Consider the following 24,315-nt stretch of genomic DNA (forward strand, 5'->3'; position numbering starts at 1 on the left):
ATTAGTTAAATAACATAAAGACATTTGTTCCAATGCTTCCAAAACCAATAGAAGTACCTTGTGTCACTTTGTGTAAGCTTGGTTAATGACATTATGACATTATAACTTCATTCTTTTTGTTCTTTTTTTTAGGATTGAATTTCATATTTCATGCTGCTCACCATAACTCAATTAGATTCTAAGCAGCTGTTGTAAACCTATTATTATTATTATTATTATTATTATTATTAATAAGACTACTTCCCACTACACACACTTGAATTGCTGTGAAAGAGAAAAGCAGACTGAGTGAACTGTGTGTGTGTGTGTGTGTGTGTGTGTGTGTGTGTGTGTGTGTGTCTGTGTCTGTGTGTGTCTGTGTCTGTGTGTGTGTGTGTGTGTGTGTCTGTGTCTGTGTCTGTGTCTGTGTGTGTGTGTGTGTGTGTGTGTGTGTGTGTGTGTGTGTGTGTGTGTGTGTGTGTGTGTGTGTGTGTCTGTGTCTGTGTCTGTGTCTGTGTCTGTGTCTGTGTGTGTGTGTGTGTGTGTGTGTGTGTGTGTGTGTGTCTGTGTCTGTGTCTGTGTGTGTGTGTGTGTCTGTGTGTGTATGTGTGTGTGTGTGTGTGTTGTTTGCAGTGTAACGGGATGTCGAACCGGTTCTGGGGTTGGGGACGAAGAGGACGACGAGTTCTACAGAAGACTGAGAAAAGCTGAACTGCAGGTAAACAGAGCAGGAAGTCTGAATTAAAGCCTATTTATAAAGAAGTTACATCAAATACATGTGATTAGATTCAAAGCTGCAACTATTTTAATCATCTATTCATTGTTTTTTAGACATTTTTCCTCGTTCCAGCTTCTAGATTGTGAAGATTTTCAGCTTTTTCTTTCCCTCATGTGACAGAAAACTGTATCTTTCTAATATAATCCTCACTTCTAAAGACCAAAAGATGATAAATCATGAGTTTCAGCCATAATCAGGTCACCAGAATCATGTTTGTATTGAAAAATTAATTATTATTATAAAGTTAAAGAGATAAACGAATAATTAGAATTATAATCAACCAAAATTAAAATGTTTTCCATCTGAATCCAAAGAACAGCTGACTGACTTTTCAGAGTCATTAAACAGGTGAAGGAGGGTAAGGTGATGATGAATATGTCGTAATTATTATTATAATAAAGATAATAACCTTTATTCAAACAGCACCCTTGAAAACGTGTTTACAAAGCACCTTACAGACATTAGAGCAGATAAAACGATGAGTCATCAACAGCTGATCAAACAGCAAATATTGTTTCTGTCGAGAAATTAAAATGATTTCTATTAATTCATCAGTTCAGGATTTAAACCAACTGTTTTTATTTAAATTTCACTCTTTAACTCTTTGATAATGATGAGATGTGACGGCATTTAATTATTAAATTCAAATACCTTTTTCTAACCTTTCAACATTAAAATGAGTTTCAGTTTAGTTTCATTTTGGTCATTAAACTCAAATACACACGTTTAAATAAAGTAAATCATCTTATTTCTTTCATCTCTTTTAGAAAATAGTGACAAACCAAAAGAGAAAAATAATAAAAGTGAAATAAATAAATAAATAAAGCAGCTGAAGTGTTTGTTTATAACATCGACCCTTTTTTACATTAATCATTTAATAGATCCCAAAGTACATAACAAGACAGTTTTATTTATATAGAGCATTTTATACCTAATAGAAACTCAATGTGCTTTAAATTAAAACAAACATTTAACAGTAAGAATTGGAAACAAAGAACATAAAAACATACAATAATACACCCAATAATAGTAAAAAAAAAAATTGGAAACATTAAAACATACAGTTAAAAACAAAAACCTTAATAATAATAATAACAAAGTACAGAAAAATAGAAAGAGAGAAAAATAGAATAAAAACTAGACTAGAATAGAGAATAATAAGAAGCAAATTAACTCCAATTTAAAGAAGGTTGATCATCTTTTGTTGCCTGAGAAGCAGAAACCAGGGTTATTATAGTTAATAAAAAGTAAAACTAGCAGTGGAAAAATAATTTAGTTAACTGAAATAAAAATAAAAACTAATGCAAATTTAAAACCCGGCACAAAATCAACAGTTTTTAATGTTTATGAGCTAAAAAAAAACCAATGTGAACATCATCATTTATGAGCCGATGACACTGAGAGAAAAGCTGTGATCAGCTGATGCTTCTCAGTCCACTGGTCGGTGATACAGAGTGATGCATCTTTACTCACAAACTATCTTTGTTTAGCTACAGTCAGACATACTGTTCAGCTGTAGAGACGATAACAGAGAAAACACTCAGCGTTAATCATCTTCATTTTAAACAGAGACGCTGATGAGAGATTAAAGGTTCAATAACTGATTCTCTTCAGAGCTGAATGAATCTTTACTCTTTGATCAGTTACATCAGTGTCTGATAATTAAACCTGATCAATAACTGATCTGATGGTTGTTAATTCTTTAACATAAAACAAGGAAAGAAAGCGACAGAGGATTCAGGTTAAGAAGCTTTTTTATATTCAATAAAAGGAAAAATAATATTGAAGTAACATCAGTCAATAATTTAATGTTTGAATATAGTTTTTTGTCCTTTTTGTTATTTGAGTTCAATAACTAATTCAGTATTAATTAGAAATCAGGTAAATTTGGGTTTTCTGCTCATTTTATTCATATTGAATTTGCCAAAAAATATAAATAGTTGGATTAAAAAGCTAAAATTCATCTACTTTTGCTCTGTGTGTTTTGTTTATGTAGTTTTATTATTATTGTTTTTTTTTTAATTATTGTTGATTTTTATTTTTTATCTTTTTTTTTAATTTATTGTTATTTATTTATTTATTTATTTATTTTTTGAAATGTATTGATAATTTTTATTGATTTATTTTATTTATTATTCTTTTTTTTACTTATTTATTTTTCTTTCTTTTCTTTGCCTATCTGTGTTACAGTCCTGTTTGTGCTGTGACATAAGTGTAAAAACTGGCATGAAATAAAACACTTATAGTTGTATTATGTGTAAAACCTCTGACTGGCAATACAAATCTAAATTATAAAAAATTAAAAAAAAAGTAATTTACAATCATTTTCCAAATAAATTAAAATATCAAAAACGTAAAGCTTGACCATGTGACCAGTTTTTCTTTTGCATTTCAATCCAAAATATATCGAAATACGTAAAATGAACATTTTGTTAATAGTTTGTTGTTGTTGTTTTTCTTGCGTGCAGCTGTTCAGACCGAGCGGCATCACAACAGGATATAAAACCTTCATGCACATCCACGACCCGGCCTGGAGGAAGAGAGACCAGAAGAGAGTCGCAGCTCAGAAACAGGTACAGGCAAGAAGAAGACATTAAATCTGTCTAATGATTTAATACGTTAAAGTCACATTAAATCATATTTCTGCTTTCATTAGACAAACAAACCTCTGACTACAGTTAGCTCTACTCCGATCAGAGACAGACAGGAAAACACATATCTGACCTCGGTTGCTATAGCAACACTATCAGGATGCCTCCTGTTTTCCCCAAAAGGAGCAGACTCACTGCTTACTACTATCTCAAAGGGGAGACAGTGTCTAAACCATAGACTGTATATAAAATGGACGTAACCTCTGTGACGTCACCCATTGGTTTGTGGACTGCTGCTCGGAGGCCAATAGTTTCGGATTTGAGCAGCACCATCTTGAAAATTTCAGGTGCATGCTGGGAAAAATAAAAACATGGATTCTACTTATATGGGCATCAGGAGGAGCATGAGGCGCCCTCCTGAACCTGTGAACCAATCAACCTGTCAATCACCACGTAGCCACGCCCTAATGCATACCCTGCTTTATCGTCACATATAAAATCAGGGAGGCCAAAATGTCCCAAATGAACATCATACTGCATTGAAGAAGGCTTTAAACTAGCGATTGAGACCATAAACACATTTTGAAAACGTTTACTGAGGTTAGAAATCAAGTGAGAAGTTGGTGAATTCTCCATTGACTTGTATAGAGACGGAAGTCCTTTTGACACCAAAACGGTCGCCCCCTGGTGGCCTTTTGATAGAATGCAGTTTTAAGTTACTTCCGCGTTGGCATCATTTCAGAGGACCAGAACTCCCCGTCTGGTCTAAACCAAGATTTGCTGTGGCCTTGCAATGACCACAAAGCTTGGTTTGACTCAATTCATGCATGAAAAAAATTCCCTAACAAAAGACAGAAGAAGAAAATCAGATAAGCAATAAAAAGACGGTTGATTGTGTCCCGTTGCCTCCTTCAGGAGCAGTTTAAGGTGGATCCGGAGGGCGGACTGACCAATCTTCGTTACCAGGTGGAGTCCCGACAGGAGCTGGTGATCAGTGGCGCTTCCTGCACCGTCATCAACATCAAACTGGAGTGTGACCAGAACCAAACCCCCTGGTGTCTCCTGATTTAGGACGGGAGTCTGGCTTCGTTTTCGGGGAGGCTTTAATGTTGTTTTTTTACATTTTTTTTGGAAGCACGTTCGTGTTTCTGTCTTTTTTTCTTTTTTTTTTTTGTTAAACTGGAGAACACAGACTCATCTCCAGCTGAAATCAACTGTTGCTTTACTGGTACAAATCTGGAGTTTAATATCGCTGAGGATGAAACAAACATTTACCTCTTTTCAGGTACAACAACAATGAAACTGATGTTTCACAAGCCAATAAAAAACACGACAGTGGACTAAAACCTTCTAATAATAACAGGCGCTGAGCTCACTTCAGTTCAGACAAGTGTTTTTTTTTTGTTTTTAAACTGACATCGGCTTGTTTTTCTGAGCCAAACCAAACCAGGCTGAACTGAACTAGCATGGCCAAAAAAATCAGCTGGTAAATTTGTATGTCCTTTATTTTTATTTTTATTTTTTTGGTACATGCGGGCATGGTGTGAATGCAAACTTCAAAGTCTATATTTTTTACTCTGGGCTTGTGCAAAAAAAAAAAGGAGCAGAGATGATGGAGGTGGAGGTGGACGCCGATGCTAACGGAGCATGCTCTCAAACATCTGCCAAAATATGCATCACGCTGTGACATCACGCTGTGAGATCACGCTGTGAGATCACGCTGTGACATCACGCTGTGACATCACGCTGTGACATCACGCTGTGACATCACGCTGTGACATCACAGAGACAAACGATCAAATATCAAACTTCTCAGAAACACAAAAAGTATGTCACACAATGCTGACTACTTAAAAACTTCTATATCTCATGCTTTTATTTTACAGTGAAGGAAGTGACGTCTTAACAAGAGGAAGCAGGAACTATGTGTTTTATTTTAGCTTCTCTTCAAAATAAAACTGAGCCAAACTGAATCAGATTATGATGCTGAGATGGTTTAGTGAAGCAAAACCATGAAATAAAATACTAGTAGAGAATAATCCCACCAAACAAACAGAAAATACTTTTATTTTGACAAAGATCCGTATATATATTGTTGTTGGTTGTTTTTGCGACGTCTTTGGTGCCATTTACACTTTTTATTTCAAATGACTCAAATCTGATGAAATGGAATAAAATTTAAGACATTTGTTTACATCATTTCTTTAACTTTAAATTGACTCTTAATAACTTTGTATTTCTAATATCTGCAGTTACAGAAGGTGTTAAGAAGTGATATTCTTTTAACTTGGTAGTGATTCTCAAAGGCATTAAAAGTTATTTACATTACAACATTAAAAGATGCATTTTTATTTACTGATTATTTCCTGAAAAATACAAAAATATGAAATTAAAATGAGAGAAACAAACAGGAGCTTGATGAGAAGAAAGATCATGATGGTGCCAATCTCTATTTTTTTTTTAAATATATATATTCTTTTAATGTTATTTTTTGATCATTTCTTTTATTTGTTGTGTCTTAGGTTTTATATATATATGAACTGCTTCATAGCTGTTTGATCAGATCTCAAACTAAGTCAAATAATACAAACCAAAACTCAGGAGATTTATGTTTAACTAATATTTTTGTTTTCATGTTTAAAATTTTCAAGTTTACCCATCAGAATTTTTTTTTTTTCGGGTTTGAAATGTCTCAAGAGCGTTCATAATGTTGAAGAAGTGATGACGTCATGCTAAATTTACATTCATCTCATCAAAGTCTGCAAAAGGGGAAACATCTGGGAACTTTATTTTAAGTCTTACTGGTTAAAGAATGAGCCCAGAGACATAGGCAAGTATTTCTGTCATGGAAATGATATTTAAGATTTGAAAAAATGTCATAAAAAGGGAAAGCAAACAATCACTACTAACTGCTGCTTACTTAATTATAAATACCAGAAATGTAACGTCACACATTTCAAATTTACCAAAAAGAAGACGTCTCTTAATGTCGTCATTTACAGCATAAAGATCCCCCATGTTGGAAATTAAGATTATTTTATGTTTTCTCCATTATCACAAAAATATTGGTTTTCATTGGTGGGATGCCAGTGAGGGATCTCGACCTCAGATTTACGACCATTTCAGCTTTTAAAACAACTGGAACAAAAGTTTTGTGAATTAAAAGTGCAATACAAATTAAACGCATTATTTTATTGTTGATTTTATATGATTTTACCATTTTATTGTTTTTAAATGCAGAGTTTTGGCTCCTTTTAAACCACCAAAAAAAAGACGTTGATAATCAATGAAACAGTCCTGAAATGCATCTTCAACCCGGACTTCTTCTGAATCTGTCAGCGTGCATCGTTCCTGTAGAAAACGTCGTTAACGGTTCTGTTACAGTCTTGATGGTTTATGTTTTTAACGTAGAGGAGGCTGCTGTCTCGGCCTCTGTTGTTGTAATGTGCTAATCGGCCTCCAGAGGGCGCTGTTGGGTTGTTAAAAAAAGGGCCTTAAGTGATGGGTTAAGACATTTACAGGCCGTGATGTCATACTGATTTTATTTTCAAGAGACAACGGTACCGTGTATTTGTACAATATTCAATATTTATATAAATCTGACGCTAAAAATATATATTTGTGTGTGTTTTTATTAGTTGTGTGTGAATACTTCATGCTTTTAACATGTTGAGTTTATTTTCACCAGAGCAGCTTCCATCTCTAAATGTGTCTAAATGCCTTGTAGTTACTGATAGTTACCGGACCTAAGATGGATTTTCAATGTTGTGTTTAATTTACACACACACACACACACACACACACACACACACACACACACACACACACACACACACACACACACACACACACACACACTTACAGTATAGTTCTTCTCATTTATGTATTTTTCTGTCAAATTTCATCACAGCTTATAAATATTACCTACAGTGGTGGAAAGTAACTGATTACATTTACTATAGTACAGTTTGAGGTACTTGTACTTTACTATAGTACAGTTTGAGGTACTTGTACTTTACTGCAGTAGTTTGAGGTATTTGTACTTTACTGCAGTACAGTTTGAGGTACTTGTACTTTACTGTAGTACAGTTTGAGGTACTTGTACTTTACTGTAGTACAGTTTGAGGTACTTGTACTTTACTGTAGTACAGTTTGAGGTACTTGTACTTTACTGAAGTAGTTTGAGGTACTTATACTTTACTGTAGTACAGTTTGAGGTACTTGTACTTTACTGAAGTACAGTTTGAGGTACTTATACTTTACTGAAGTAGTTTGAGGTACTTGTACTTTACTGTAGTACAGTTTGAGGTACTTATACTTTACTGAAGTAGTTTGAGGTACTTGTACTTTACTGCAGTACAGTCTGAGGTACTTGTACTTTACTGTAGTACAGTTTGAGGTACTTATACTTTACTGAAGTAGTTTGAGGTACTTGTACTTTACTGTAGTACAGTTTGAGGTACTTGTACTTTACTGAAGTACAGTTTGAGGTATTTATACTTTACTGCAGTACAGTTTGAGGTATTTGTACTTTACTGTAGTACAGTTTGAGGTACTTGTACTTTACTGCAGTAGTTTGAGGTATTTGTACTTTACTGCAGTACAGTTTGAGGTACTTGTACTTTACTGTAGTACAGTTTGAGGTACTTGTACTTTACTGTAGTACAGTTTGAGGTACTTGTACTTTACTGTAGTACAGTTTGAGGTACTTGTACTTTACTGCAGTAGTTTGAGGTATTTGTACTTTACTGCAGTACAGTTTGAGGTACTTGTACTTTACTGTAGTACAGTTTGAGGTACTTGTACTTTACTGTAGTACAGTTTGAGGTACTTGTACTTTACTGAAGTAGTTTGAGGTACTTGTACTTTACTGTAGTACAGTTTGAGGTACTTATACTTTACTGTAGTACAGTTTGAGGTACTTGTACTTTACTGAAGTACAGTTTGAGGTATTTATACTTTACTGCAGTACAGTTTGAGGTAATTGTACTTTACTGCAGTAGTTTGAGGTATTTGTACTTTACTGTAGTACAGTTTGAGGTATTTGTACTTTACTGTAGTACAGTTTGAGGTACTTGTACTTTACTGTAGTACAGTTTGAGGTAGTTGAACTTTACTGTAGTACAGTTAGAGGTACTAGTACTTTACTGTAGTACAGTTTGAGGTACTTGTACTTTACTGTAGTACAGTTTGAGGTAGTTGTACTTTACTGTAGTACAGTTAGAGGTACTAGTACTTTACTGTAGTACAGTCTGAGGTACTTGTACTTTACTGTAGTACAGTTTGAGGTACTTGTACTTTACTGCAGTACAGTTTGAGGTACTTGTACTTTACTGTAATACAGTTTGAGGTACTTGTACTTCACTGCAGTACAGTTTGAGGTACTTGTACTTTACTGAAGTACAGTTTGAGGTACTTGTACTTTACTGTAGTACAGTCTGAGGTACTTGTACTTTACTGTAGTACAGTCTGAGGTACGTGTACTTTACTGTAGTACAGTTTGAGGTACTTGTACTTCACTGCAGTACAGTTTGAGGTACTTGTACTTTACTGTAGTACAGTTTGAGGTACTTGTACTTTACTGTAGTACAGTTTGAGGTACTTGTACTTTACTGTAGTATTTCCATGTGATGCTACTTTCTACATCTCAGAGGGAAATATTGTACTTTCTACTCCACTACATTTATTTGACAGCTTTAGTTACTTTTCAGATGCAGATTTGACACAATGGAAAATATAACAAGCTTTATAAATACAACACATTGTTAAAGATGAAACCAGACAGCAGTGTGTAGTCGGCTCACATTTCAGATGTCTATGAGTTGTTAACAGCTCCACCAAATACTGATTTTTCTATGTTTCTAGTGTTTTGATCTCAAACTTTTCAAAGGAAAAGGGCAAAAAAGAACAACCTGTAATAATCCAAAATAATTATATCAGCTTCATTTGCTTGCTTTCACAACATTTTGACCAACATTTTATCATCAACATGTCCGAATGAACACTTTTAGAGCTGTCTGCAGTTTTGTCTTTTTCACTGAACATAGTTTGTGACTCTGACCAGCAGAGGGCGCAAACACTTATCTTTCATATTTAACATCACATTATTTTGCCTTTTTTGTACTTTTCCTTGCACTAGCACATGAAAGCATCTATTTAACTGTACCGACTGCACAGTGTTGAGATATGGAAATAAAGAGCAGTAAATATTTATAAAATACATACAAAAACACAAACAATACAATAAAAAACAACACAACAAGTAGGTTTAAGACACTCATTTATTTTTTACCTGACTGTGCCAAATGGACGTTACATTGATTTCAAAGGAAGACGTCCATCTGCTGATCAGATATGAGCTGTAACAGACAGTAAATGTTACGTTATGCTACAAAATAACTGGTTTGTATGACGTGTTGTCCGACCACGTCAGTCCAAAGCTGTCCATTATAGAGAGGGAGGAGATGTGTTAAGTATTTAAATATGGAGATAACAGATCACATGTTTACACAGTGTCTCCTGGAAAACATTCATAGTGTTGCACTCAATTGTTCACATGAAAAGGGACACAAAAGGTTTTGTGAAGGATGAAATCAGAGTGCTAAAAAGAGAAGTTCTTACCCTCCCTACTTTTCGACCTCCATACACCTGACTTATCACTCCATGAGGAGGACGTGAATATCAGGTTCCAGAAATTGTAATACAGGGCTGACGCAATTCAGTCATGAAAAAGGTGTGGAGGGAAAAGGTTTCTGATTAAGTAACCTGACACCTTTTTAAAATGTTAGATTCATGTTTCAACTGTAATTTACTCAGAAAAGGTTTATTGATTTGTTTTCATTTTTCATCTGAGAGCTGTCCAGTTCAACCAGTCTGATACAAGCAGACAATGAGCAGCTCCACTGGAGCAGCTGGAGGTTCTAGCTGCCTTGCTCCAGGGCACTTCAGCAGTGTACAGTGAGCAAGGGAGAGCTGTATGGAGGGTTGTTCAGAACTACACACAGACTGAGCTGTTGATTCTCAGTGGGATCAGCAGGACTAGTAAAGCTTTACCACTACAGGGAGTCATCTGATTCTCTGTTCACGTCCAAATATCACTTGATGGACCTTTAGCTTGCGTTTGTCTCTGTGTGGACAGACATAATGTAAGCTCATTCTTCATGATTCCTCCACAGAGTGGACCAGGAGAGCTCAGAGGTTCCCAGTGGTCAGTCTGCCCAGCAGCATCAAACACGGCTGGACTCCATATTTATGGTCTGTATATGTACAACAACTACTTTTACATCTATTCTGTTCACAATCATCTCCATTCTGCACTTTGTAGACGAGTGGAGTGTCAGTGTGTCCAACATGGATCTGATGTTTGCGTCATGATTTCAGTTTGATTGTGTCATTCATATATTATTCTGTTCCAGCTGCTGGAGGAGAACATCGTCACTTTTGTGAAGAACGAACTGAAGAAGATGCAGAAGGTTCTGAGTTCAGATGACCCAGAATACCTAAAAAGTCAGAGTGAGGATGAGGAGGTGTTCGATGGTGAGGAGGAAGAGCAGAGGAGGAGCAGCACAGAAGCATTTCTGAAGATCACACTGCACTTCCTGAGGAGAATGAAGCAGGAGGAGCTGGCTGACCGTCTGCGGAGCAGTAAGACGATTTCTCTAAAGATTTAACATGATGGATAAATTAGACATTTACTGATGTCTCAAAAGATGGAGGAAAATATGTTTATATTCTTTTGAAATATTTACTCATATTAATTCATATTGATCTTAATTTCTTTGTGTTTATTCAGGAACTCCTGTTGGCAGTCAACATAAACTCAAGTCTAACCTCCAGAAGAAGTTTCAGTGTCTGTTTGAGGGGATTATTAAAGCAGGAAACCCAACCCTTCTGAATCAGATCTACACAGAGCTCTTCATCACAGAGGGAGGGACTGCAGAGGTCAACGATGAACATGAGATCAGACAGATTGAAACAGCAACCTGGAAACCAGACAAACCAGAAAGAACAATCAGACAAGAAGACATCTTTAAAACCTCACCTGGAAGAGATGAACCAATCAGAACAGTGATGACAAAGGGAGTGGCTGGCATTGGGAAAACAGTGTTAACACAGAAATTCACTCTGGACTGGGCTGAAGACAAAGCCAACCAGGACATACATTTCACATTTCCATTCACTTTCAGAGAGCTGAATGTGCTGAAAGGGAAAAAGTACAGCTTGGTGGAACTTGTTCATCACTTCTTTACTGAAACCAAAGAAGCAGGAATCTGCAGGTTTGAAGAGTTCCAGGTTGTGTTCATCTTTGATGGTCTGGATGAGTGTCGACTTCCTCTAGACTTCCACAACAATGACATCCTGACTGATGTTACAGAGTCCACCTCAGTGGAAGTGCTGCTGACAAACCTCATCAGGGGGAAACTGCTTCCCTCTGCTCGCCTCTGGATAACCACAAGACCTGCAGCAGCCAATCAGATCCCTCCTGAGTGTGTCAGCATGGTGACAGAGGTCAGAGGGTTCACTGACCCACAGAAGGAGGAATACTTCAGGAAGAGATTCAGAGAAAAGAAGAAAGCCAGAGAAATCATCTCCCACATCAAGACATCGCGAAGCCTCCACATCATGTGCCACATCCCAGTCTTCTGTTGGATCACTGCTACAGTTCTGGAGGATGTGTTGAAAAGCAGAGAGGGAGGAGAGCTGCCCAAGACCCTGACTGAGATGTACATCCACTTTCTGGTGGTTCAGACCAAACTGAAGAATGTCAAGTATCATGGAGGAGCTGAGACAGATCCACACTGGAGTCCAGAGAGCAGCAAGATGATTGAGTCTCTGGGAAAACTGGCTTTTGAGCAGCTGCAGAAAGGCAACCTGATCTTCTATGAATCAGACCTGACAGAGTGTGGCATCGATATCAGAGCAGCCTCAGTGTACTCAGGAGTGTTCACACAGGTCTTTAAAGAGGAGAGAGGGCTGTACCAGGACAAAGTATTCTGCTTCGTCCATCTGAGTGTTCAGGAGTTTCTGGCTGCTCTTCATGTCCATCTGACATTCATCAACTCTGGAGTCAATCTGCTGGCAGAAGAACAAACAACATCCCAGAAGTCTGAAACAATAAAAGACATATCTGCAGAGACAGATCTCTACCAGAGTGCTGTGGACAAGGCCTTACAGAGTCCAAATGGACACCTGGACTTGTTCCTCCGCTTCCTCCTGGGTCTGTCACTGCAGAACAATCAGATTCTCCTACGAGGTCTGCTGACAAAGACAGGAAGTAGCTCAAAGACCAATGAGGACACAGTTGAGTACATCAAGAAGAAGATCAATGAGAATCTGTCTGCAGAGAGAAGCATCAATCTGTTTCACTGTCTGAATGAACTGAATGATCGTTCTCTAGTGGAGGAGATCCAACGTTACGTGAACACAGGAGATCTCTCCGCTGATGAACTGTCTCCTGCACAGTGGTCAGCTCTGGTCTTCATCTTACTGTCATCAGAAAAAGATATGGATGTGTTTCACCTAAATGAATATGCTGCTTCAGAGGAGGCTCTTCTGAGGCTGCTGCCAGTGGTCAAAGCCTCCAACAAAGCTCTGTAAGTACAGATAGTCAGATTTATTGGAAAGATTTTTGAAAAGATCTTTTAAGTAGGGAGAAAAAATAAACAATTTATTGAATATTTGTCCACATTTATTCTTCAGACTGAATGGCTGTAACCTCTCAGAGAGAAGCTGTGCAGCTCTGTCCTCAGTTCTCAGCTCCCAGTCCTCTCGTCTCACAGAGCTGGACCTGAGTAACAACAACCTGCAGGATTCAGGAGTGAAGCAGCTTTCTGATGGACTGGAGAGTCCAAACTGTACACTGGAAACTCTCAGGTCGGATTATGTTTTTCTCAACTGTTTTGACTTATAATTCTGAACTATAAAGTACATACAATTGAAGATGCCTCTCTCGTGTAATTATTCCAGAATGACCTCTTCCTCCCATCTGGATTATTAATTGCCCAGTGCAGAAAATCTGACAGATTTTTCTCTACTTTAGTTTTATGTAAAATGTAGCGTACAATAATCATCTCTGACTGATACTCATCTATGTTTTGAATCTGTGTTATTTATTTTTCTGAATTACTTTTTATTTTTGGTTATTAACTATTAACTTTCACATGTCTGGCTGGTTTAGAACAGAACATCATAGACTGGGGCCAGTGTTTGGAAAGATTTAGTATAATAAAATGTAGACTTATTTTAACACAAATATTATTTGTCTTCTTGTTCATTATTGTGTGTTCAGACTGAATGACTGTAACCTCTCAGGAGGAAGTCATGAAGCTCTGTCCTCAGTTCTCAGCTCCCAGTCCTCTAGTCTGAAAGTGCTGGACCTGAGTAACAACAACCTGCAGGATTCAGTAGTGAAGCAGCTTTCTGCTGGTCTGGAGAGTCCACACTGTACACTGGAAACTCTCAGGTCAGGACTCATCAACCTGTTCAATTAATCATCATTTAAACTGTGATTTTATTTGTCAGATTTTAGGTTATTCTCTAAACTATAAACACCATACTTCTCATCATCAGGATTTTTAATTTCACACTGGAGAAATCTTTTAAGATTTTTAAAGAGAAATAGTGACTCAAAGTGTTCATTTCAACTTTAAAGACTACAGAAACCCATTGGTTCTGACAGTAATAAACACAGTACCCATCAGTCCTGCAATCATTTCAGAGAATATGACTTGTATTTTGTTTTGTGTGTCTGCAGGCTGTCAGGATGTCTGATCACAGAGGAAGGCTGTGGTTCTCTGGCCTCAGCTCTGAGCTCCAACCCCTCCCATCTGAAAGAGCTGGACCTGAGCTACAATCATCCAGGAGACTCAGGAGAGAAGCTTCTGTCTGCTGGACTGGAGGATCCACACTGGAGACTGGACACTCTCAGGTATGGACAGATAGGTAGACATTCTCAGGTACAGTCAGATAGGTGGATGTTATTGAATATGTCAACAGACAGATAGATCAACACTCCCAGATATGGGCAGATAAATCAGCCCAGTATCATGCCAAATTGTGTAATACACCTGCCAGTCTACTATACAATATTGCATCAGGATCACATTTAGCCTTGCCTGGGGCTGAAAAGTACAACCCTCAAATGACGGACAGATGCCATCTAGTGGCTGTAGTGTCACAGTTCAGATAACGTATCCATAACCGCAGGACGCTGTTCGCCGCTCTTTAGTGTGTTCCCGACGTAAGGTGGCACATTTTCATGTTCTGAGTTGTGTGTTTGGTGGATGGCTAGATGACTAGATGCCAAAAAGTGGACTTTGGCATGGGACCAATATAAGCTTCCTGTTTCTAGGCTGTTCTTAATTGTGAGTCAAGAGTGATTTGAACAAAAGGTGAAAAGTGTTTTGAACCCTGTGATTGGGAGTTTTATTTAACATGACTTCAGAATGTTTTAACTGCGAGAACAAACTAATTTTATCCCAAACCATGATCTTTCCCTAACCCTAACCAACTTTTTTTTTTGCCTCAACCTAATCAGACCTTGGCAACAGCATTGTCACATAATTATTTTCACTCCTAAAGTGGTACAGGCACGAAAGATACTGACATACTTTTCACACCTAAGCGAGGCAAAATGTGGCACTGACATGGTGAACCAGCATGGATATTATATGCTTTTGCTTGATACCATTTTGGACAGATAGACACATTCATGCACAGACAGAAAAATGGAATCTCTCAGGTATGGACCCAAAACGAGTAAAACGTGACAGGGTCGGCGTTGACAAAAAAGGGGCAAAATGACGAAAGGTGGTGGATTGTCCCGAAACTTGCTAAAATGAGCCAGGGGGACGGGCTGAAAGAAAAATGAGCAAAATTAAGAACCCTGGGGGTGTTACCGAAAATTGGGTACAAAGCCCAATTTACGGGTAAAACGTGACATAGCCGGAATTGACGAAAAAGAGGACACAAAATTAAAAACAGAAAGCTGCAGTGAACTCACCTCAAACACTTTCAGACTGCAGCTGATTGTGTGTGAGAGGAAATAAATGGTCAGTCGTCCAAAGAATGCTCAGTAAAGACAAATGCAAACAATCCAGTTTATCATTTTCATGTTAGTGTGAATCAGTTTAAACAGTCATGTCATTTGTTCACAATTCAAACTGTTGAGATGCCAGTTTTTGATTGGCTGAATGTAGCTGCTGTTGATAGTTGTCATGTGTAGCTCACCAGCACTCAGCTGATTGACAGTTGTATTGCCTTGCAACAACAATGTACCTCAGGGTGATCAGGATCCGAGCTGCAGGGGAAAGATATGGCTGACTTTTTATAGAGTGATGTCATGTCCATGTTTGCATGCTGAAAGAGAACGTGCTGCTCTGACACCCCCCCCCCCCCCCTACTTTCAGTCTGCAGCCTGCTGGAGTACGATGGTTGACACCAGGTCTGAGGAAGTGTAAGTGTGTTTTTCTTTTCATTCATCAAACGTTGACATCACTCATTAACATCCTACTGAGGATGAAGATGACAGATAATACATCAATAACTGCAGCTGTATTGTCTTGTTCTCTCCATCAGATTTCTGTGAAGTCACACTGGATCCAAACACAGCAAACAAAAAACTCAAACTGTCTGACAACAACAGGAAGGTGACATATGTGACAAAGAAGGAGGAGGAGCAGTCATATCCGGATCATCCAGACAGATTTGCTTTGTGTCCTCAGCTGCTGTGTAAAGATGATCTGTCTGGTTGCTGTTACTGGGAGGTTGAGTGGAAAGGAAACGTTTATGTATCAGTGACTTACAGAGGAATCAGAAGGAAAGGAGTCGGTGATGACTCTGAGTTTGGAGCGAATAATCAGTCCTGGTGTCTGAACTGCTCTGATGGTGGTTACTCTGTCATGCACAATAACAAACAAACATCTATCTCCTCCTCCTCCTCCTCTGTCTCTAACAGAGTAGCAGTGTATGTGGACTGTCCTGTTGGCACTCTGTCCTTCTACAGAGTCTCCTCTGACACACTGATCCACCTCCACACCTTCAACACCACATTCACTCAGCCTCTGTATGCTGGGTTTGGGTTCTGGCGGACTGGTTCTTCAGTGTCTCTGAGTCCTCTGTAGGAGGGAGAGTCTCCTCCTGTTAGAGAGAGTTTGATGCTATTTAGTACCTATTTAGTGTGATCTCTCACTGGTTGTAAATTTAAACATGGTTTCCACATGATTGACAGTTTGTTTGTAAAATAAATCAAAGGATAAACTGAGTCCAGTTGTTGTTTTCTGTTAGTGTATTAGAAAGGCATTAATTGTAACGGGATAATGGGAATGGAATCTTCCGCCTGTTTTGCTGTAGTTAGTAGTTTCGTATTAACTGGGTCACCTGATTCCTTCACTTAAAATAAATTGTGGTGAAGCTTAGAAAATAGTCCCATTGACTTTTTGTTTGTTTTGTTTTTATTGCTTTTATTGTTTGTTTTTATTGTTTCTGCTTATTTTGCTGTAAAGCACTTTGGTAGGCCATTGGCTGTTTTAAATGTGCTATATAAATAAAGTTGACATTGACATTGACATTGACTTTATACTTCAAGTTTTTTAGTAATACAAACAAGTCATTTGAAGTTGTACAAACCTAAATCCTAGTTAAAACAACATAAAATTGTATACATATTTATATCTTTAGTTGTACAACTTTTTTTTAAGGCAGTCAGGTCAAATCTTTCCAGGAACAGACTAAAGATGCTGAAATGCTCAAATCTTAAGATTGTATTCTTTTCTGTAAATTCCTCCACATGTGCATTACAAGTCCATCTAGTGGACTGATAGTAGAACAACAGAATTACAGATTTCATGGAAATCAAATAAATTTAACAGACAGCCAAACATCCTGATATGAAAATACAAAGAGAGACAATCACTCCAAAGGTATTTCAACAATATTTCCAACATGTGGAGGCTGACAAACATTCTGTCTGACACGCAGTCATTCTTCATCCTCCCACCAGATTGCGCCAAAGTCAAGTAACTCACATCCTACACAAAGTGCCTAACAGAACATTGTTCTGATCATTTCTGTCCGGATTTGTGTTTTTATATTCTTAAAACAAATACTGACAAAATACTGATGTAAAAGTGGAAGAACAAAGCGGTTTTAATGGTTTTAATGGTGACACTGTTATTTTTTTACGGTAAACACTTTATTGTGTTGTGAATATAAATGTAGTTTATTAATTGATGGTTTTCACAGGAAAACTGTCTCTGTAGTTGGTGGAGTTTATTGAAGCAAACAGTAATGCTCACTGACACCACTGGATGATGTTTGGAAAGTGTGAGTGAAGCAAACAGCTCCTCCTCTGTCAGGCTGTGATGCTGTGAGTGAACAGCAGGTGGCAGCAGACGCTCATGTTTCTGCTCCTCCAACACTTCAGTTTCACACAGTTTATCTGTTCAGAGGTGGAAGAAATAAAACACATCCTGTACATTATTAAAAGTCTAGTATTCAAAATATATTGAAGCTGTTAGGAATGAAATGTAATGAAGAATCAAACAGTTGAGTGTTTCTCTCTGTGGTGGAGGAAAAGTCCATCAATCCTCCCATAACAGTCTAACTGGCCCCAGTATGAATCTAACAGTGGACAGACTAGTTTGATGATGGTTTGTATATGTGTATATGTCGGACACTTTCTGAAGAATAGTGAAATCACAAATAACGTAATTTTAATAAACTATAAACAAGTCAAAATGTTTTAAAATAATGAAAGAATACCTCTCTCTCTCTCTTTACATCTCAAGCATTTATGTATGACAGAGTCATCATCTCAAGTTTCTTATTTGATGTTTTCTCGCTGTTTTCTTTCAGTGTTCAAAAAACCCACCCTGATCATATTTTGGGCTATTAAATAATGCTTTCACAATCAGATTATCAATAAATGCAGACGCAATTAGTGAATAAATAACTTAAATACATTCTGCCAGCAGGAATGGTTCATATGTCTCTGCTTTGTACACAGCTAGTACAAAGCAGGAATACAGGTTTTTATCTATCTGCAAGTGTTTGTCAAACAGCTATAATATAATAGGCTATAATATAATATAATATAATTTAATATAATATAATATAATATAATATAATATAATATAATATAATATAATATAATATAATATAATATAAAACAGGTTTCAGAGAAAACACTGCTGATCTGTCAGTCACTAGCAGAAAAAAATAATTAAGTTAACTGACATGAAAATAAGATAAAAATGAGTTCATGTCTTAACAAACAGTTTTCTATTTCCCCTGGCTCTTTTCTTTTCATTGAACTGCCTATATTAATGACTTAGTTTGAGGCTATGTTATTTGTGCTAAATAAAGATTTATGTTAAAAAAAGAAAAAAAGAAAAACAGCTCCCCCTTCGGGTGGTTTCCAGCAGGCGTGGGATTTATCCTGAGTTTCACTTTCTGTGGTCATGTTGCAGCTTGTTTTCTCCTTCTAAAGGTATTTGTTGTCACTTTATTCCTTTTCTATTGTTTTCATTGTCAATTTTGTTAGTTTAGTTCCAGTAGAAACAGTTCTGAACTCTACTAACAGTCCACAGAAATCAACATGGTGGACGTTTTCTTCTTTTTTACTGTCACTGTTTAGAGTGTCTGATAACAGCTGACAGTACTGAGTCAGTGTTCACACATCAATATATTACAACAATAAATTACAATTACATAAAAAGTTCAAACATAGAATTAGAAAAACGGAGGTAAAGTTGTCTTAATATACATAACACACAGAGATTGTGTGCAGTGGGGGAGGAAGGGGTTAAATCAGGCTGCAGCTCTGAGAGAGGCTGTGCTCAGCTGACGCATTTGGCACAGCAGTGGTATTTCATGACCTGTTAAAATATCCTGATGTGGCATTGAGATCTTATGATATGATAGAAAACTGATGACCTGTTAAACATAGATTCCAGGTTTATACAGTGAAATCATTGGGAAAAAAGCGGCCATGCTGAGGGTGAGGCTATTGTTCCCTGAGTTTGGTCTGTCAGGCTACACACAGGCTGCCCTCCTTATCACTGAAGGGTGCTGATGCTGTACGCAGCCTGAGAGGAAGACTGAAGACACTACTCAGGGATGAAAATGATTGTTCTTCCTTTGCATGATTATTAAACAGTATTTTATATGTTTCTTTCAATAAGGGGCATTATAATCTTAATCTTAATTTTATTTCAATAAATCTTCACACTGATTACACTGGTGGTTGTATGACAGTTGGACGATATTAGATACAGCTCTGTGTGTTTGTCATGTGACTGAGAAGAATAAAGAGAAATCATGTGTTGTGTTTGTGTGAAGGTGTTTCTCTGCTATGGATCAGTGTGAGGACAGAGAGGAGGGAGTCCCTTCCTCTAAAAGCTCTCTGTGTGGGGAACATGACAGCCAGACCAAAGCTCAGAGGTGAGATGAGGATCTCTAACTGTCCATCACTGTTCTCCACTCACATCACTCCACCATCATTATTCACACTCACTGTCATATCTGACACTCAACTACTGAATAATAAGTCACAATAACTCAGAATGAACTACTAACTTTGTGAGTTAACAAAGAGCTCAACCACTGATTAGTCAACTAATCAACTAAGATGAGACAGCATCTTTCATCAGATGAGAGTTTGATGAACAGGAGAACATTTCTCATCCACTGTCATCTTACTGATTTAATTCTGCTTCTAAAACTTCAGCTGCTGACAGTCTGCTCAAATTCATCTTTTTAAACTTTTTAATTTGTTCATTGTTTGTTTGTATCAGGATGCAGCAGCAGAGAGCAGACTCTCCTGAACCCAGCTATGTGTCCATGAAGAGTGACCGGTCTATGGAGCCTCCTCTTGTGTTTAAAGATGGACAACCTGATGATGGAAGGTAAGAGTTTAAAACTGGTTGGTTGGCTGCAAAGACTGAACAGACTTTTAATTTCTATTTAACAGGCACATTTATCAGAGTTGTTGTTGTTTCAGGATCAAGCAGCAGAGACCAGAATCTCCTGGACCTGAACCCAGCTGTGTGTCCTTAAAGAGCGACTGGTCAAATGACCGTGGCATTGATTTTAAAGAAGGACATCCATCAACTGATCAGATGTAAGTTGCAACTGATAGTAAACGTTTGTTTATGCTAGAAATGAACTGGTTTGTACGATGTGTTGTCTGACCACGTCAGTGATAGACAGGAAGGAGATAACAGATCACATGTTCACACAGTCTCTCCTGGAAGAATTTTATAATGTTGGACTCAATTGTTCACAAGACAAGTGACATGATTTCATTTATTTATACATTACAGACATAAAGCAAAGTGTTTAAGTGAAAACACTTATTTCCAACATGGTCCCAAGATGTTAAAAGGCAAAACACAAGACATTTTGTTGTGATTTGGCTCTATATAAATAAAGATTGATTGACATACAACATGATATAACCTCAATTAAAATAAAATAAACATCAAAACACAAAGTACAACAAATACAATTTAATAGGTGAAATAAAAATGTAATTTCAGATTTCATTATAAATCTGTGACCCTGTTAAATAAATAAGTCTTACACTGAATGAATCACAACCAACACAAGTTAAATCACGCATATTTTTTGCATGATCTGAAGTTTGTTCCTAAATTTAGATTTGCAAAGCATTAAACCAATCAGAACAGGCAGAATCAAACTGATGCTGTTCCAATGAGGACAGGAGAAGTTTCTTAACAGTAAAGTCACAATCAGCCTTCGTCTGTGAAACAGGAACTGAAGTTTGCTGGCAGATTCACAGGACAGTGACTGGTCCAATATTATTCCTAAATATGAGACAAACATAACATGCTGTCTGTATTAGTGACAGCTTCAGGTTCTTTGTCATTTGCAAGAGTTGTTGTTGTTTCAGGATCCAGCAGCAGAGACCAGAATCTCCTGGACCTGAACCCAGCTGTCTGTCCTTTAAGAGCGACCGGTCAAATGACCGTGGCATTGATTTTAAAGAAGGTTATCCATCAACTGATCAGATGTAAGTTGCAACTGACAGTAAATGTTTGGTTATGCTAGAAATGAACTGGTCATAGAGAGGGAGGAGATGTTATAATTATTTAAATATGGAGATAACAGATCACATGTTCACACAGTCTCTCCTGGAACACATTCATGGTGTGTCACTCAATTGTTTACATGAAAAGTGACATGATTTATTTATTTATACAGTACAGACATAAAACAAACATGTTAAAGTGAAAACACTTATTTCCAACAAAATGTAATTTCAGATTTCATTATAAACCTGTGACCTTGTTAAATAAATAAGTCCTACACTTTGAACTAATCACAACCAGCATGAGTTAAATAGGAATCATTTAATGAATACTGCATAATATTTTTTGCATAATCTGAAGTTTGATCCTAAATTTAGATTTTCAAACCATTAAACCAATCAGAACAGGCAGAATCAAACTGACGCTGTACCAATGAGGACAGGAGAAGTTTCTTATCAGAAAAGTTGTCTGTGAAGCTTGCTGGCAAACCTTTTAACGACAACGGATTCACAGGACAGTGACTGGTCCAATATTATTCCTAAAAATGAGACAAAATATCATAAAATTTAATTTTCATTACAAAAGATTTCTTTATTCTTGAAGTCTTTGTTCTAAACAGGATTGACTCAGTGTCAAACCCAAATGTATTCAGAGTTTGTTATCTATGAGCAACTCTCTTACACTTTCTGATTCATTACTAAGAGTTGTGAATTTCACTGACGTCATTATCAGATACCAGTAATGTAGAATCATCAGCAAACAGCAGCAGCTTGCATGTCACAGCAGCTGTTGTGTCATTTACATACATAAGAAATAAAAGAAGCCCTAAAATAGAACCGCATATGTAATATCCTGACGTTCTGAATTAACTATTTCAACATCGGACCTTATTTCTTATTTCTTGGGCGGCACGGTGATGCAGTGGTTAGCACTGTCGCCTCACAGCAAGAGGGCTCTGGGCTTCGACCCTGCCGACCGGCTGGGACCCTTCTGTGGGGAGTTTGCATGTTCTCCCCGTGTCTGCATTGGTTCTCTCCCGGTATTCCGCCTTCCTCCAACAGACCAAATGCAGGTTAGGTTAATTAGAGACTCTAAATTGCCCGTAGGTGTGAATGTGAGCGTGAATGGTTGTCTGTCTAATATATGTTAGCCCTGCGATGGACTGGCGACCTGTCCTGGGTGTACCCTGCCTCTCACCTAATGACAGCTGGGATTGGCTCTGCAAGCCTCTAGAGAGGATAAAATGAATGAATGAATGACCTTATTTCTTCCTGTAATGCAAGAAATAAACCATTTTGCAGCAGTATGTCCAAACACCATGCACTGTAACTTTGACAACAGAACTTAATTATTCACTGTGTCAACAGCTTTCTGCAAGTCAGCACAATTTCCTCCATTTTGACTAATAAAATCAAACACATAAATAAGACAGGTGTCAGTAGATTTTGCTGCTGTAAAGCCAGACTGAAGCTCATACAACAAATTGTGTCTGATTAAATACTCAACCTGGTCAAACGCAAGACGTTCAAACACCTCAGACATGACACCTGCCTACTTTCTCACTTACACACACCTGAATGTCATTTTCATAGTGGGAGGCTGGGAATTGCCCAATTCAACCAGTCTCATAAAAGCAGACATTGAGCAGTGCCACTGGACCAGCTGCAGGTTCTAGCTGCCTTGCTCCAGGGCACTTCAGCAGTGTACAGTGAGGGAGGGAGAGTGTATGGAGGTTTGTTCAGAACTACACACAGACTGAGCTGTTGATTCTCAGTGGGATCAGCAGGACTAGTAAAGCTTTACCACTACAGGGAGTCATCTGATTCTCTGTTCACGTCCAAATATCACTTGATGGGCCTTTAGCTTGTGTTTGTCTCTGTGTGGACAGACATAATGTGAGCTCATTCTTCATGATTCCTCCACAGAGTGGACCAGGAGAGCTCAGAGGTTCCCAGTGGTCAGTCTGCCCTGCAGCATCAAACACACCTGGACTCCATATTTATGGTCTGTACATGTACAACAACTACTTTTACATCTATTGTGTTCACAATCATCTCCATGCTTCACTTTGTAGACCAGTGGATTGTCAGTGTGTCCAACATGGATCTGATGTTTGCTTCATGATTTTAGTTTGATTGTGTCATTCATATGTTATTCTGTTCCAGCTGCTGGAGAAGAACATCGTCACTTTTGTGAAGAACGAGCTGAACAGGATGCAGAAGGATCTGAGTTCAGATAACCCAGAATGCTTAGAGAGTCAGAGGGAGGATGAGGAAGTATTAGACAATGAGGATGAAGAGCAGAGGAGGAGCAGCAGAGACGCATTTCTAAAGATCACACTGCACTTCCTGAGGAGAATGAAGCAGGAAGAGCTGGCTGACTGTCTGCAGAGCAGTGAGATGATTTCTATAAAGATTTAACATGTTGATAACTAATACTACTGGTGTCTCAAGAGATGACGGGAAATATGTTTTTACTGTTTTTGTGTTTGTTCATTCAGGAACTCCTGCTGGCAGGTGTCAACGTAAACTCAAGTCTAACTTGAAGAAGAAGTTCCAGTGTCTGTTTGAGGGGATTGCTAAAGCAGGAAACCCAACCCTTCTGAATCAGATCTACACACCGCTCTACATCACAGAGGGAGGGACTGCAGAGGTCAATAATGAACATGAGGTCAGACAGATTGAAACAGCATCCAGGAAACCAGTCAGACCAGAAACAACAATCAGACATGAAGACATCTTTAAAGCCTCACCTGGAAGAAATGAACCAATCAGAACAGTGATGACGAAGGGAGTGGCTGGCATTGGGAAAACAGTCTTAACACAGAAGTTCACTCTGGACTGGGCTGAAGACAAAGCCAACCAGGACACACACTTCACATTTCCATTCACTTTCAGAGAGCTGAATGTGCTGAAAG

General features: G+C 37.8%; 2 protein-coding genes and 1 pseudogene across 2 annotated transcripts in view; all 3 read left to right on the forward strand.

Moving 5' to 3' along the window:
* b4galt7 (xylosylprotein beta 1,4-galactosyltransferase, polypeptide 7 (galactosyltransferase I)) overlaps positions 1-6,955 on the forward strand; it is a 13,506-nt gene extending 6,551 nt beyond the window's left edge. Inside the window, 4 exon segments of the mRNA XM_062425740.1 lie at positions 613-651; positions 653-697; positions 3,226-3,330; positions 4,264-6,955. Coding sequence (XP_062281724.1) covers positions 613-651; positions 653-697; positions 3,226-3,330; positions 4,264-4,419 — 345 coding nt within the window. The 3' untranslated portion in view covers positions 4,420-6,955.
* A 3,572-nt stretch (positions 6,956-10,527) lies between these two features.
* LOC133986371 (NLR family CARD domain-containing protein 3-like) lies at positions 10,528-16,469 on the forward strand (the record flags this gene model as incomplete). The annotated part of the gene is made up of 8 exons (XM_062426194.1): positions 10,528-10,602; positions 10,764-10,992; positions 11,141-12,941; positions 13,048-13,221; positions 13,637-13,810; positions 14,102-14,275; positions 15,756-15,802; positions 15,925-16,469. Coding segments are annotated over 8 exons (3,219 nt in total), but the record flags the coding sequence as incomplete, so codon positions are not given.
* Positions 16,470-18,784: 2,315 nt separating this feature from the next.
* Positions 18,785-24,315, forward strand: part of LOC133986372 (uncharacterized) — an 81,577-nt pseudogene continuing 76,046 nt past the window's right edge.

Source organism: Scomber scombrus, chromosome 9 (genome assembly GCF_963691925.1).
Source record: "Scomber scombrus chromosome 9, fScoSco1.1, whole genome shotgun sequence".
NCBI lineage: Eukaryota > Metazoa > Chordata > Actinopteri > Scombriformes > Scombridae > Scomber > Scomber scombrus.